The 14,260-nt window shown below is 41.4% G+C and overlaps 2 protein-coding genes across 6 annotated transcripts in view; one reads left to right on the forward strand and one right to left on the reverse strand.

The window, feature by feature from the left end:
* LOC122539862 (cytochrome c oxidase assembly factor 3 homolog, mitochondrial) overlaps positions 1–3,962 on the reverse strand; it is a 4,930-nt gene extending 968 nt beyond the window's left edge. The window contains exon 1 of the mRNA XM_043674990.1: positions 3,736–3,962. Coding sequence (XP_043530925.1) covers positions 3,736–3,928 — 193 coding nt within the window. The 5' untranslated portion in view covers positions 3,929–3,962. The remainder of the gene's footprint in view (positions 1–3,735) is intronic.
* Positions 3,963–11,005: 7,043 nt separating this feature from the next.
* The window catches only part of cntd1 (cyclin N-terminal domain containing 1), a 29,639-nt gene continuing 26,384 nt past the window's right edge, over positions 11,006–14,260 (forward strand). The window contains exons 1-4 of one of the 5 annotated variants that reach the window (XM_043674995.1): positions 11,006–11,489; positions 11,723–11,798; positions 12,230–12,398; positions 12,503–12,665. In XM_043674995.1, the coding sequence (XP_043530930.1) occupies positions 11,300–11,489; positions 11,723–11,798; positions 12,230–12,398; positions 12,503–12,665 (598 nt within the window). In that variant the 5' untranslated portion in view covers positions 11,006–11,299. The remainder of the gene's footprint in view (positions 11,490–11,722; positions 11,799–12,229; positions 12,399–12,502; positions 12,666–14,260) is intronic. The other 4 variants (XM_043674996.1, XM_043674994.1, XM_043674997.1 and 1 more) reach the window with 4 other exon arrangements.

Below are 14,260 nucleotides of genomic sequence, written 5' to 3' on the forward strand. Positions count from 1 at the left end.
ACTCCGGAACTCAATTCCTCTTCCAATAAAAGCCAGTACGCCATATGCCTTCTTCACCGCACTATTTACCTGGGTGGCAACTTTCAAAGATTTGTGTACATGGACACCAAGATCCCTCTGCTCATCCACACTACCAAGTATCCGACCATTAGCCCAGTACCCCATCTTTTTATTACTCTTACCAAAGTGAATCACCTCACACTTAGCTACATTGAACTCCATTTGCCACCTTTCTGCCCAGTTCTGCAGCTTATCTATATCCCGCTGTAACCTGCCATATCCTTCCTCACTGTCTACAACTCCTCCGACTTTCGTATCATCCGCAAACTACTGTTCCATTTGGCAGCAAATGAAAGATAAGACATAGAAATAAAAAGCAAGAGCAAGCTAGCTAATAAAATAAAAGAAGATTGTAGGAGTTTTTTAAAGATATCTAAAGGAGAGAGTCAAATGTGGTCATTGGACTGCTGGAAAATGAGGCTGGAGAAGTAGTAATAGGGAAAAAAGAAATGGCGGAGGAACTGAATAGATACTTTACATCAGTTTTCACAGTGATGACACCAGCAATATACCAGAAGTTGGGCAGAGGTAAGAGTAGTAGCCAATACTAAGGAGAAGCTGCTGGGGAAGCTGAAAGGTCCGAAGGTGGAAAACAGATCAGGACCAGATGGGCTACCTCAGAGTTCTGAAGGAGATTGCGGAGGAGATTGTAGAGGCATTGGTGGTGATCTCTTAGGAATTACTAGAGTCAAGGAGAGTCCTAAAGAACTGGAAAATGGCTAATGTAACACCCTATAGGTGGATTAACTTGACCTTGATCATTGGTAGGATTTTAGAGTCCATAAGTAAACAAGAGATTGCTGAGTAATAAGAAATGCATGCTAAAATAAAGCAGAGTCAGCACAGCTTCGTCAAGGAGACATCATGTTTGACAAATCTTTGAGGAGGTAACAAGCAAATTAGACAAAGGACAGCCAGTGAACATGATCTATTTGAATTTCCAGGAGGCCTCTGACAAGGTATTGCACAAGAGGCTGCGAAATAACAGCTCATGGTGTTAGGGACAAGGTACTGCCATGGATGGAGGATTGGCTGACTGGCAGAAGGCAGAGAATAGGTAAAAAGGGGTCTTTTTCAGGATGGCAGATGGTGACTATTGGAGTTCTGTAGGGATCAGTGTTGGGACCACAACTATTCACAGTGTGCATTAACAATCTGGACAAAGGAATGGAAGACATTGTTGCTAAGTTTGCAGATGACACACAGAAACGAGGGACAGGTGGTGCTAAGGAAGCAGGGATGTTGCAGAAGAACTTGGATATGCTCGGCAAGTGGGCAAAGAAGTGGCTAACGGAATCCAATGTGTTAATGCGTGAGATTATATATTTAGGTAGGAAGAATAGAGGTATAGACTAGTTTTTAAACAGTGAAAGGTTTCAGAAATCTGAAGCACGAAGGGACTTAGGAGCACTAGTTCAGGATTCTCTTAAGGTTAACATGCAGGTTCAGTTAGCAGTTAGGAAGGCAAATGCAATATTAGCATTCATTTCAAGAGGGCTAATATACAACAGCAGAGATGTACTGCTGAGGCTGAACAAGGCCCTGGTCAGACCATATTTGGAATACTGTGAGCAGTTTTGGTGACCGTATCTAACAAAGAATCTACTGGCCTTGGAGGGGTTCCAGAGGAGGTTTATGAGAATGATCCCCAGGATGAAGGGTTTGTCATATGAGGAATGACTGAGGACTCTGGGTCTTTACTCAATGAAGTTTAGAAGGATGGGGGGTGGGGGGGGGACTCTAATTGAAATGTACAGAATATGGAGAGGCCTGGATAGATTGGATGTGAAAAGTATGTATCCACTAGTAGGAGAGACAAGGACCCAATGGCACAGTCTCAGAGTGAAGGGATGACCATTTAGAACTGAGATGGAAGAATTTCTGCAGCCAGAGGGTGGTTAATTTGTAGAACTCGTTGCCACAGAGGACTGTGGAGTCCCAGTATTTGAGCATATTTAAGACAGTGAGAGAGAGATAGATTCTTGATTAGTAAGGGGATCAAGGGATAGGGGCAGAAGGCAGAAGAATGGGGTTGAAAAAAAAGTCAGCCAGCATCAAATGATGGATACGATAAGTCAAATGGCCTAATTATGCTCTTATATCTTATAGTCTCAACGAGACTGAATGGTCTCAAGTCATAGTCATACAGCATGGAAGCAGACCCTTTGGCCTAAGTAGTCCATGCCAAACAGGTTTCCTAAACTGAACTAGACCATTTTCATGACTTTGGCCCATATCCATCTACTCTGTTCCTATCCATGTACCTGCCAAATGTCTTTTAAATGTTGTAATTGTACTCGCCTCTATCACATCCTCTGGCAGCTCATTCCATATACACATCATCCTTTGGGTGTCTACTTCTGTTCCTAGTTCATTTGTTTGGATGCATGTATGTTCTTGAGCTTGGATTTAATTTTTGGACATATCCTAAATGTCCACTTACACACATACTGTCTTGTCCCATCTAATTTTCTGGGGGAGGATCCTGCATAATAACCTTCCACATATTAAAAACAGATTAAACTAGAAAGTCTGCATTGTCTGGCTGCCTTGTAGGAACACTACCATTTCTGTTATTTTGTGCATTGATGTAGTTGAATTCAAATTCCCATCTGTCAAACAATCCTAGAAATTACTGGAGAAACTCAGCAAGTTTGGCAGTGAAGGGTCACTGGACCTGAAACTTTAACTCTGTTTTCTCTCCACAGGTGCAGCAGACCCTGTTGAGTTTCTTCAGCAAAATCTGTTTTTCAGATTTCCAGCATCTGCTGTTCTTTAAGGTTGTTGGTTAAACAATCTTGTTCTTTATAATGTCTCCTCCCTCTCACCCTTTTCCATCCCCTTTGCCAGTACATATTTTATTTTTTTCCCACTTGTTTTTCTCTTCCTCCTCCCTGCCATGTTAGTTTAAACATTCCTCTTACAGTATCTGTTATTCTGCTCGCGAAGATGTTAGTTCCAGCACTGTTCACATTAAGCACACCATCACATACAGCTCCTATTGTCCCCGTGGCTATCAATTTTACTGACATCCTTACTTAAATCATCAGACCCATATTACTCCCTATGTCGCACCAGAAGAATGCGAAAATTCTGAATTTCAGTGAAGTTATTAGGATGGTCTGTCACGCAAAGGGTGCCAGAAGTGTGGAACTCTTTCCCAAGGAAGTGGCAAATGCTAGCTGAAAATAACACTTTTAAAACAGTGAGATCCAGAGATTGCTGTTTATTAGTTTAGGGAATTAAGCAATATGGGGTGGATCGAGTTAGAAAACAGATGAATCATGATTCACATCGAAGACGGTACAGGCACCAGGGTCTGAATGGCCTAAGCCTCTTATTTAAATATGAAACGTTATGTAAATTCTGCTACATCGTGGATAGGTATGTTGGCACGAAATTGCGGTAGAAACGAGCCACCTAAAAATTTGATGCGATTTAATCGCACAAATCAGCCTGCTAGTTAACATCGAAACAAATCACATTGCTCAAGCTCAAGACACACTTATCTCCACCAAACCATTAAATACGTTGTTAAAAAAATCAAACACCAGGTTATAGTCGGAGCGGCGGAAAACGAGTGTGCTTCTAATTAAACCTGGTGTGTGTTTTTTACTTTGTCCACCGCAGTCCAACACCGGCATCTCCAAACCATTAAACACATTAGAAGGATACAAATGCCCAAGACGATTGCGCCGATAGCTAAACCCGTGATTACATTCCTTCCGCGCCTTTTCTGCATGTTTTTATGCCACTGAGCCAGCTCCACTTTCTGCATGAACTCAATCTGTTCCTTGGTCAAATTGTCCCTTTTCGAGTCGACTCGTTTCGCAAACTGCGATCCTCCTTGCGAATTCATTTCCGCCATTTTTCCAAATCAACGAGAACAGTTTGCGGAAGGTCAAATACGGAAAGCTGAAGAGGGCAAATCAAATCAGCAACGCGATTTGTTCCACTTGGTAATTTCAAATAATCAGATCACGGTGAAAACACATATTCAGGTACGAAATAAGACCAGATAGGGAAAATTATGTTATCTTATTTTAGTAATTTTAATTAAATATCACCATCCTAATCATTTCACACATTTAACCCACATTTGTAAAACAAAATGCTTGGCCGAAAAAGTTTGTTTTTTAGAAAGGAGATAAAATGTACGGAAGGAATTCCAGAGTTTGCGAAATTCCTAAGTCAACGAAATGGAGTTGTCAGTGATGGGATAAAATCAGGGGTCGTCAAGATAAAGAATTGGAGGAGTGCATAACTTTCACCGACAGTTGCAGAACTGTAGAGGTTACAGAGTCAGGAGCATAGCGATGGGGAACCGAAAACAAGGATGAGAGTTAAATCTCGAGAAACATTGTCCGAATGGGAGCCAATGTAGGTCAGGGCACACAGGGGTGGCAGGTGGACACGACTTGATGAGGTGTGGAATTGGATATGATGCCCAAATGCAGCCTTGATTTATTACAGACAGAATGTGCCGGTCGGTATATGAATGTTGAAACGAGCCAAAAGAAGAAAAGCGCTTTTAACATATACCTGTGCTGCAGAATTAATGAGTGACATCATTAAAATTAATATTAACAAAAAAAGTTCAATATCATGAATGTAATGCAAACATTAACGTTTTCTAAAAGAACTGCGGATGCTGTAAATCAGAAACAAAAACAGAAGTTGCTGGAAAAGCTTAGCAGGTCTGGCAGCATCTGTGCAGAGAAATCAGAGTTAACGTTTCGGGTCCGGTGACCCTTCTTCAGACCCTTCTAAGGAAGGGTCACCGGACCCGAAACATTAATTCTGGTATCTCTTCACTAAGGATTTCTTCCTTGCAATCTCTTTTTTTTAGGACTTTCCTTAAAACGCATTCCTTTGATCAAGTTTTTAGTATTCCTCCTTATATCTCCCTCGCACTGTATCTGTTTTGTTTTAGGATTATGAATCTATGATACATTTTACAATATTAAAGGTTCAGTCAATTATACTGAGGCCCCAGAAACGTCTTCTGACCTTTAACCACTTGGTGGCACTAAAGGACCAAACGACTACCGTAGTCCAATTCAGGAATGACAGTTCAGTGCTGGCATAATGCTGAGTGGAGTTTGAAAGAAGCAAATAATGAACAAACAGCCAAGCCATCTGTGGATAAAACCCATTCCTCACCACCTTTTATGAAACACCATTTACCATCAAAGATCACGGAAATGTTATAATACAAAAAGAAGCCAGCTCTCCAAATTAGCATGTCACATCGTGCTAATCTCCTGCCTTCATCCCTTCACCCTGCTCATTGTTCCTTTTCAAATAAACACCTAATTCCCTTTTGAATGCCTGGGCTGAACCTGCCTTCACATACTCAGGCAATATATTCCAGATAAAAACCTTTGTTACATGAATCGCTTTAAGATATCACTTTTGCTTCATTGCTTTCAATTAAAGCCCTTTTTCTTGGGAACATTTTTTATTTATTCTGTCCACATTTGTCATGATTTTGAATGCATCAATCTGTTTCAATTTAGCCTTCTTTTCAAAGAGAAATGTCCCAGTTTCTCTGATCTGAATTCGTAATTGAAATTCGTCATACATGGTACCATTCCCAAACCTCTTCTGCATTCTTTCCAATGTCATTACATACCTCTTTAGGTGTTGGACCAAATACTGCAGCTGAGGTCAGACCAGTGTCTTTTGTAAGTTCATTATTACTCTTGAACTTTACGCTGCTATTAATACGGCCTATAATACTGAATGTTTTATTAACTTCTGTCTCAACATGTCTTGTAACCTTTAATAACTTATGTATATATACACCAAGATTCCTCAACTCCTACACTCCCTTTAGAGTTGTACCCTCTATATTATAGATGTGATTCAAAATACCATTACACAATGAACTTTTCTAAATGAAGAACAAGGTGGGCAAAATTATAGACAATGGGAAAAGTTCAGAAGGAAAGGATGGTAATACTGATGAGGTAGAGGGAATTGCCCTAGTTAGAAGAACCAGCAAATAGCAATGAATGTTTTAGTCACAGACATGATTCCACTGCATTTTGTTGGACAGTGGATGCACATCCAGAATGTGGAATGGTTTGGTTAAAAATTGCATCTGGATTCTTTAAGTAGTAAGGTTTAAGTTAAAGAATTCTGCTTCCTTCAGAAGGGTTGAGGATGAGAGTGGTCACTCCCTGTAAAATGGCAAGGGTAAACCTTCTATATGCTCATAGTATCAAGTGATGCTCAGCAGATCGTTCTTGAAAAAGATACAAATGGAAATGATCAAGAAAGACAACAAAGCAACTGTTTTTGGGAAGTCAGTGGATTTAGTTTACACAATCCAGACATTATTGCATTCCTTAAAGATTCATTTAACACGGGTGCTTTTGGCACAAGGACATATGAATTTAAAGTTTTTTTAAAAAGGCTAATTACCTTAAAACTATGATGTAGAGGTGCCGGTGTTGGACTGGGGTAGACAAAGTCAAAAATCACAGATCACTGGGTTAATGTACAACAGGTTTATTGAAACTACAAGCTTTCGGAGCCTCGCTCCTTCTTCAGGTAGCTAGCTGAAAATATAGGAGTACACCATCATGACTCTTAATTGATCTCCCATTAGCAAGAAACTTGAAAGATGTTGTCGCAAAGCACTTGAAGATACTGAGTTTAGGAAAAGAATTCTCATTTTGTACTTCATAGGACCGCAACTAGCTTTAATCAGTCTACAAAAATACTTTATAAAGTAGACAAGTTAATGGAGAAATGGATAGGGACCAGACTGAAAGTACAGGTACACAATTGTTTATCTGAAATTCCGAAATCCGAAAAGCTCTGAAATCCAAAGCTTTTTCGTGAAGTTTCTTTTTCCATAACAAGGTTGTTTGGCATGTGAACAGGTGGCTCAACTCCACACCCACTCAACCCACGTCATTCAGGTGTGACATGGCAGTGTTACCCAGCACTGGCAGGCGTCAGTTGTGTCTCAGCGCTTGTACTAGTCACACATGGCTGTGCTGTTCAGTACATTTTTTTTATTTCAGTGTGAAAATGTCATTTATTCTGAAATCCAAAAAATTCCAAAATCTGATAAACAACTGGGCCCAAGGATTTCAGATAAAGGATTGTGTACCTGTATCAGCTAAATTCCTGACTGAGGGGAATTTGCCAATGATGAATTTAGGGATATGTTGGAAATTATGAACATTATGGAATGAACATGGTAGCAGAAAATCCCTTTAGTAACAATTCAATAAAATAAATCACACGGTAATCAATGAAATGCTTCACAAAATCCTAGCTGACCAACAAAATTGTAAATTAACCAACTTATAATTAATTTACAGTCCATATAAATAATTTGTTCCAAATGTTTGGGGTCTACAGTCTATATTAATTGATTGTTTTGGGAGACAGCCAATGATTCCTTTGCAAATGAGCAATTGACCCACAGTTTAGAACATAAGAAGTAGGAGCAAGAGTAGGCCATGTGGCCTGTCAAGCCTGTTCTGCCATTCAAAAAGATTATGGCTGAATTTTTCATGAAGTCAACTCCATTTACCTACCCACTCACTATAATCCTTAATTCTTTTACTGTTCAAAAATCTATCTATCTTTGCTTTAAAAATATTCAATGAGGTAATCTCAACTGTTTCGCTGGCAAGGTTAGTGTAGGATTACAGTTAGCTCCACTTTTTCTGTGCACCTGAATGTGCAGCATGTACGAAGAAGGGCATTTATTTTGGTTGAAGTTTCAGAGAAAGTTCAGCAAGTCTGATAAGGCCATCAGAAATAAACTTTAATCTGGCAACATAGTATATACAAAATGAGAAGGGCAGGAAAAGTGGAAAATAAGTTTATAGATTTTTTTTATTTGTTCATGAGATGTGGGTGTCACTGGCTAGGCCAATGGACATCCCGTGCCGGTCTGTTACCCACCCTCGACCTCTTTATTTCCAACTGCCACCAAGGCATTAATCGTCTCAACCTGTCGACCGTCCCGCCAACGCCCCCCCCCCAACCCCCACTCCAACCTCTCACCCTCCCAATGCGCAGACCTCCACTCCATCAAACCAGCGGATGGGGGGGAGGGGCTGCAATGGCAGTTTGGCGCACTGACCTCTACACTGCTGAAGCCAGGTGCCAACTCAAAGACACCTCTTCCTACCGCCCCCTTGACCATGACCTCACCCTCTAACACCAAACCATCTTCTCTGCAGTACCCACTTTCGCCGAGGCCAATATTATTGCCCTAATTAACTATTAGTGATGGAAAAGCATATAATTTTACAGCATGGTGGACAAACTGTTCAGATTTTAGATTAGATTAGATTACATTACAGTGTGGAAAGTGTATTAAATATATAACACATTTTGTAGCAAAATGAGCATGTTATTTTAATCTAGATGTGCAAAAACAAGTTGATATACTGGGTTGGCATTGTAAATGATTAGATTAGATTAGATTACAGTGTGGAAACAGGCCCTTCGGCCCAACAAGTCCACACCGACCCGCCGAAGCGCAATCCACCCATACCCCTACATTTACCCCTTACCTAACACTACTGGCAATTTAGCATGGCCAGTTCACCTAACCTGCACATCTTTGGACTGTGGGAGGAAACCAGAGCACCCGGAAGAAACCCACGCAGACACGGGGAGAACGTGCAAACTCCACACCGTCAGTCGTCTGAGGTGGGAATTGAACCTGGGTCTCTGGCGTTGTGAGGCAGCAGTGCTAATCACTGTGCCACTGTGCCACCCACAAGTTTCAAGGTTAAGTGGCACTGATTTCAACACATCTGAACACATTGTTAAAAGTGAGGAGATACCATGTACTTCACATATATTGGACAATTATGAAGACCAGATGGCAGCAGATGAAAGGCTGGCTGTAGAAAAGATACAGAGATGCAGGATTTCACTATTTGCCCAGAGGACAACAACTGAAAGTCAGCACCAGAACAGGCAAGTGAATGAAGGAATACCACTGTTATAGGGAGAGAAGGGAAAGACCCTAGCAAATACAGCTATTAACTATCTACTCTAATAGTTAAAAATCTAACCCACTTTTCAAACATCTACACACAGATACAGACAGACACAGATAAACAATTTTTATGGATGGAGGGAAGAAAAACTGGGAAACACAATTCAATAGCATCAGTCCACAAAGTTGGTTAGGATGTTCCCTTTGGCTTGCCAAGATTTTCTGCTTTTCAATTTCTTTTTTCCAAGTTCTTCCATTTCTTCACAAGATGCACAGGGTGACTGGCACACTACCTACAAAGTTACTTGTTAAAGGCAACAGTTTACATCAGTTATTAGGAGAGAATAACTAACCTTCAGATTTCAGGTATTTTTACTGCAGAGAGACACACACTCTGCTCTTCCAGTAGTCTGAAGGCTTCTCTCTATATTGTTCACACCCACAAGCTGTTCAGTCGTGCAGGAACTACAGAGTTCTTGTCAGGCTGATGACAATTGGCATTCATTTCTAGTCACAATTGTTCAAACCAATCTACTGGTCCTGTCCCAATCTCACTATCTATGCACATGATAGTGCCATGCCATCAATAAACATCTTCCCAGGTATGAACAAAGCAGCAACATAAAACACCACACACAATGAGTTTTGGTAATTTTCTTTAAAGTGCCAAATTCCTTCCAATGTTTGGTTTTAGTCTTTGCTTTCAATTTAGTCCACAATCAAAATTACAGAATACAATATACTGCTTCTATACAATTGTTTAGAACTGGATGGAAGAGCAAGTTGTGGTTATGGTTTAACAAGATCAAGGACTATGGAACTGGGAGGGAATACGACAAGAAGTAGAAGTCTTTAAAATCAAGATGTTTTAATAACTCTCAAGACGTTGATAAGGATGCTAAAGAAAATGGAGAGCTGGAAAAAGTTTGTAGTTCCAGGTATGAGTCAGCCATCCTTACCATTCAGATGGCTACATGTAGAAAATGTGGTCCACGAGACAAATAAAGCTAAAGTCAGACTGATGGTTTGGGGATTTGAAAAGAAACTTGGTGATCCAGATGTTAGAATGGATTCCCTACTGGAAAAAAAGTTAACTTTAAGATCTGCTTAGCTTTTAAAAATATACTCCTGACTCGGTTGGTCCAACTCATGTCTCCGAATCACAAGCTTCTGGGTTCAGGTTTACTCCAGAAGTTGACCACTTCAGACAACCTAAATGAATTGATATAAAAGCTGCATTTTTGGAGGGTGAAAAACTTCAAAACAAAGTATTTTTGAAACCATCTAAAGAATCAGTTGATATAGAAGCAACAGTATGAAAATTAAGCAGGTGTGTTTCTCAGTTCGCACATATTTCTGAAAGTAGGTTTGATTCAGTTCAGAGCAGACCCAGATATGATTGTGCCCCACATTCCACTTTCAATTTTCAGGACTTGACCACAGGCAGTCGACCAGGATGGTCCAGTTTCTGATAGGTTCTTGCACGGTCAGAGGTGCCAGACAACATTTTGAGGTCCCATCAGGCGAATGTAAAAGATCCTGTGGCATCACCATTTTGAAGAGGGGAATTATCCCCAGTGTCTTAGCCATTAACCCCTCAATTAAGATCACAGGGAAATCCGCTCATTATTATATTGTTCACTACATTCGTAAACTTGACGAAATATGGATTTTAATTTGGGATAGCTACACGGCGAAGTCTCATGCAAAACGTGATTCATTGGCTGTAAAGCATTTCCAAACATCCTGAGGTTTTGTACGTGAAAGCTTTGTCTTTGTACACTCAAGCTCATCCATTTCCCCCCCTTTTACTGTAACCCAGTGGGTTGTTTTGAGTTCTGGTTGTTTGACCTCCCGCAGCCAAATCGAACGACCAACGGCTCCGGCACGAGGGTGCAGCTCGAGCTCAGAAGCCGGCAACCAACACACTGCGCAGGCGTATTCCCGGCACAGGTGTTTGGGACGGAGCAGGTGGAGACACAACGCGCAGGCGGAGAAGGGGTATGCCGGCTGGGCGCAGGCGTGCTACAGTTGTTTCCACCTCCGCCCCCCCCTCCCAGGAGCACGCGGGTTGGGGAGAAGACGCCATTTTATTTGTCTTATTTTAGCACCTTCCCAGGAACCACACATTCGACAGTCCTTTCGTTTAATTGTGTCCCGCTTTCGAACCTATCTTAGCATTCCAGGTCTTGTGACCTGCAACGTTTGCGCAATCACTGGCACTCAACCCGAGGAAGGCCGAAAGGTTGTGTTGCCATGAATAAAGTGGTGGTTGTAAACACAGAGGAAAGCCAGAGCTGCAGCAAAAATACTCCAGAGCTGTCCTTCAGCGCTGTAACCCCCGAGATGTTGGAAGAGTTTCTGGTTGATGTGGCCAAGGAGAATGAAAATAACCTGCTGAACCTCTCTCAGCACGCAGGCTGTTTCAAAAAAACAACCTTAATTGGTAGGCGTGCGAGTACTTCTGTTTAAAGTCAGAAATTGTCGATTTTTAAATCAACTTGTTCAGATATGCTATGACACTGGTGGGACTGGAACCAGGGCCTTCTAGCCCAGAGATAGTGACACTAACTATTGAGCCACACAAGCCCATTATTCAACAACTGTAAACTTGTAATACTTGTTATCACGATTAATTTGTAACTTTCCTGCTACTATTTATTTTATTTCATATCACAGAGTTTGTTTTCCTTCTTTGTGAACAACTGGGACTTCATCAGGTTACAGGTTATCAAGCTGTGGAGCTATTGGAAAGGTAAAACAATTATAATATGCCTTGTGATTTTGTTTTGGAAAATAAACCCATTATTTTAGGGCTGGGGAAACATCTTTTCTATTCAATGGTCCACATCCAGAATTGTATGAATAAACAGTTTACTAATTAGCTTTTTATTTGATGTGGTTAGCATCATAATATATAAATACAGTGCATTGTTTAAGCTTCATTGTCATCACAGTATTAAAAGGTGATTAAGAGTGAAGGACAAACTTGGCACTTCCTGGTTTACTGGTTCTAAGAATACTTCACTGCAATTGGCTACTTCACCTACTTGGCATCATCACTATTAGTGGAGGAAAATACCGAGAAGACAACAGCTTATGCCATTATTAAGCATGATTGCAGGGCCCTTTACTTTTAAAATAAGGTTTATCATGAGACTAGCTATAACTTGTTTAATTTTACAGGTTTATGATTCGATACATTGAAAAACTGTACTCATCTACATGCACAGGATCTGACAAAAGTACAGAAAAACTTGGTTGGGAACAATTGCAGGATATAATCCAAGAGCATTTTGTGCTACGGATCATGTCATGTGTTCAAATAGCAAGCAAAATCTCATTCCATTACCAGGTAAAGTATAGCATCATCAGATCCTTTCCTGCATTTACGTAAAACACAAATTCCATCTTACTGTTTGACCAGAACCACAAATGCAACCCATTTGTTTTTTTCAGATTGTTAACATTAGTATGGCCCTGAAGGTACTCCAGTCACTTGGTTGCTCATATAAGAAAGAAGACTTTCTGGAATCAGAATTGCTTGTCCTTGAAACTTTGAATTTTCAAGTCAATGTCCCTTCCCCTTTCACTCACACTGAAGTACTATTAGAAGTCATGGGTGAGTGCGAAACAAGTAATCACTAATTAACAATTGAATGTATTGTAACCAGATAATGAACTTGCTCAAAAACAGAAACTGGAGGAAAAACTCAGTAGATCTGACAGCATCTATAGGGAGAAAGCAGTCTAGTGACTTCATCAGAACTGCCAGCAGCTAGGAAAAGTGGTATTTATTCTAAAGAAGGGGTTGTGAAGAGGGAGAGGGAAGACTAAGATATGAAAGGGATAGACAGATAAGGGGATTACTGATAGCAGATCATGACAGAAGAGAAGCTAAATAACTCATAATGAGAGTAGGAGAGAATATGTAGGCTGTGCTGAAAACAACTCGTAATGTGATAATGGGAACAAAACAGAAATTGCTGGAAAAGCTCAGCAGGTCTGGCAGCATCTGTAGACAGAAATCAGAGTTAACTTTGCAGGTCCACTGACCCTTCCTCAGAACCTCGGGTAGGGAGGGTGGTAAACAGGCAGGTGGTATACCTTCTGCAGTTGTATGGACAGGTGGTATTGGGAATGAAAGAGGGGTGGACCAGCATGTCCCAGTGGGAAAGTTCCTGAGGATGCTGATAAAGGAAGTGAATATGTGACTGATCCTGGTATCCTGCTGGAGTTGATGAAAATGGCAGCTTACAATTCTTTGGATGCATAGGCTGATGGGATGGTAAGTGAAGGCTGGGAACACTATAGTTGTTCTGAGAGGGAAGAGAACTGCTGAGGGCCAAAGTACAAGAAATGGGTTGGACATTGCTAAAAGCCCTGTCAGCTATGTGAGCAGAGGATCCTCAGTTGATGAAAAAGATGGACTTTTGAGGCCACTCTGTTAAAAATGGCATCATCAGAACAGATGCAATGGAAATGGAGAAACTGGTACAATAGGATGGAGTCCTTCTTGGAAGCAGGTTGTGAGGATGTACAGTGGAGGTAACAGTAGGAGTTGGTAGTTTGTAATGGATATCACAGAAATAGAGTCTCGATTAGAGTGGTGCTGGAAAAGCACAGCAGTTCAGGCAGCATCCGAGGAGCAGTAAAATCAACATTTCGGGCAAAAGCCCTTCATCAGGAATGCAGGCAGAGAGCCTGAATGGTGGAGAGATAAGTGAGAGGAGGATGGAGGTGGGGAGAAAGTAGCATAGAGTACAATAGGTGAGTGGGGGAGGGGATGAAGGTGATAGGTCGGAGGGGGGAAGGGTGGAGTGGATAGGTGGAAAAGAAGGTAGGCAGGTAGGACAAGTCATGGGGACAGTTATGAGCTGGAAGTTGGGAATTGTGGTGAGGTGAGGGAAGGGGTAATGAGGAAACTGTTGAAGTCCACATTGATGTCCTGGGGTTGAAGTGTTCCGAGGCGGAAGGTGAGGCGTTCTTCCTCCAGGCGTCTGGTGGTGAGGGAGCGGCGATGAAGGAGGCCCAGGACCTCCATATCCTCGGCAGAGTGGGAGGGGGAGTTGAAATATTGGGCCACAGAGCAGTGTGGTTGATTGGTGCGGGTGTCCCTGAGATGTTCCCTAAAGCGCTCTGCTAAGGGGCGTCCAGTCTCCCCAATGTAGAGGAGACCACATCGGGAGCAACGGATACAATAAATGATATTGGTGG

This window comes from Chiloscyllium plagiosum, chromosome 33 (genome assembly GCF_004010195.1).
Source record: "Chiloscyllium plagiosum isolate BGI_BamShark_2017 chromosome 33, ASM401019v2, whole genome shotgun sequence".
Classification (NCBI taxonomy): domain Eukaryota; kingdom Metazoa; phylum Chordata; class Chondrichthyes; order Orectolobiformes; family Hemiscylliidae; genus Chiloscyllium; species Chiloscyllium plagiosum.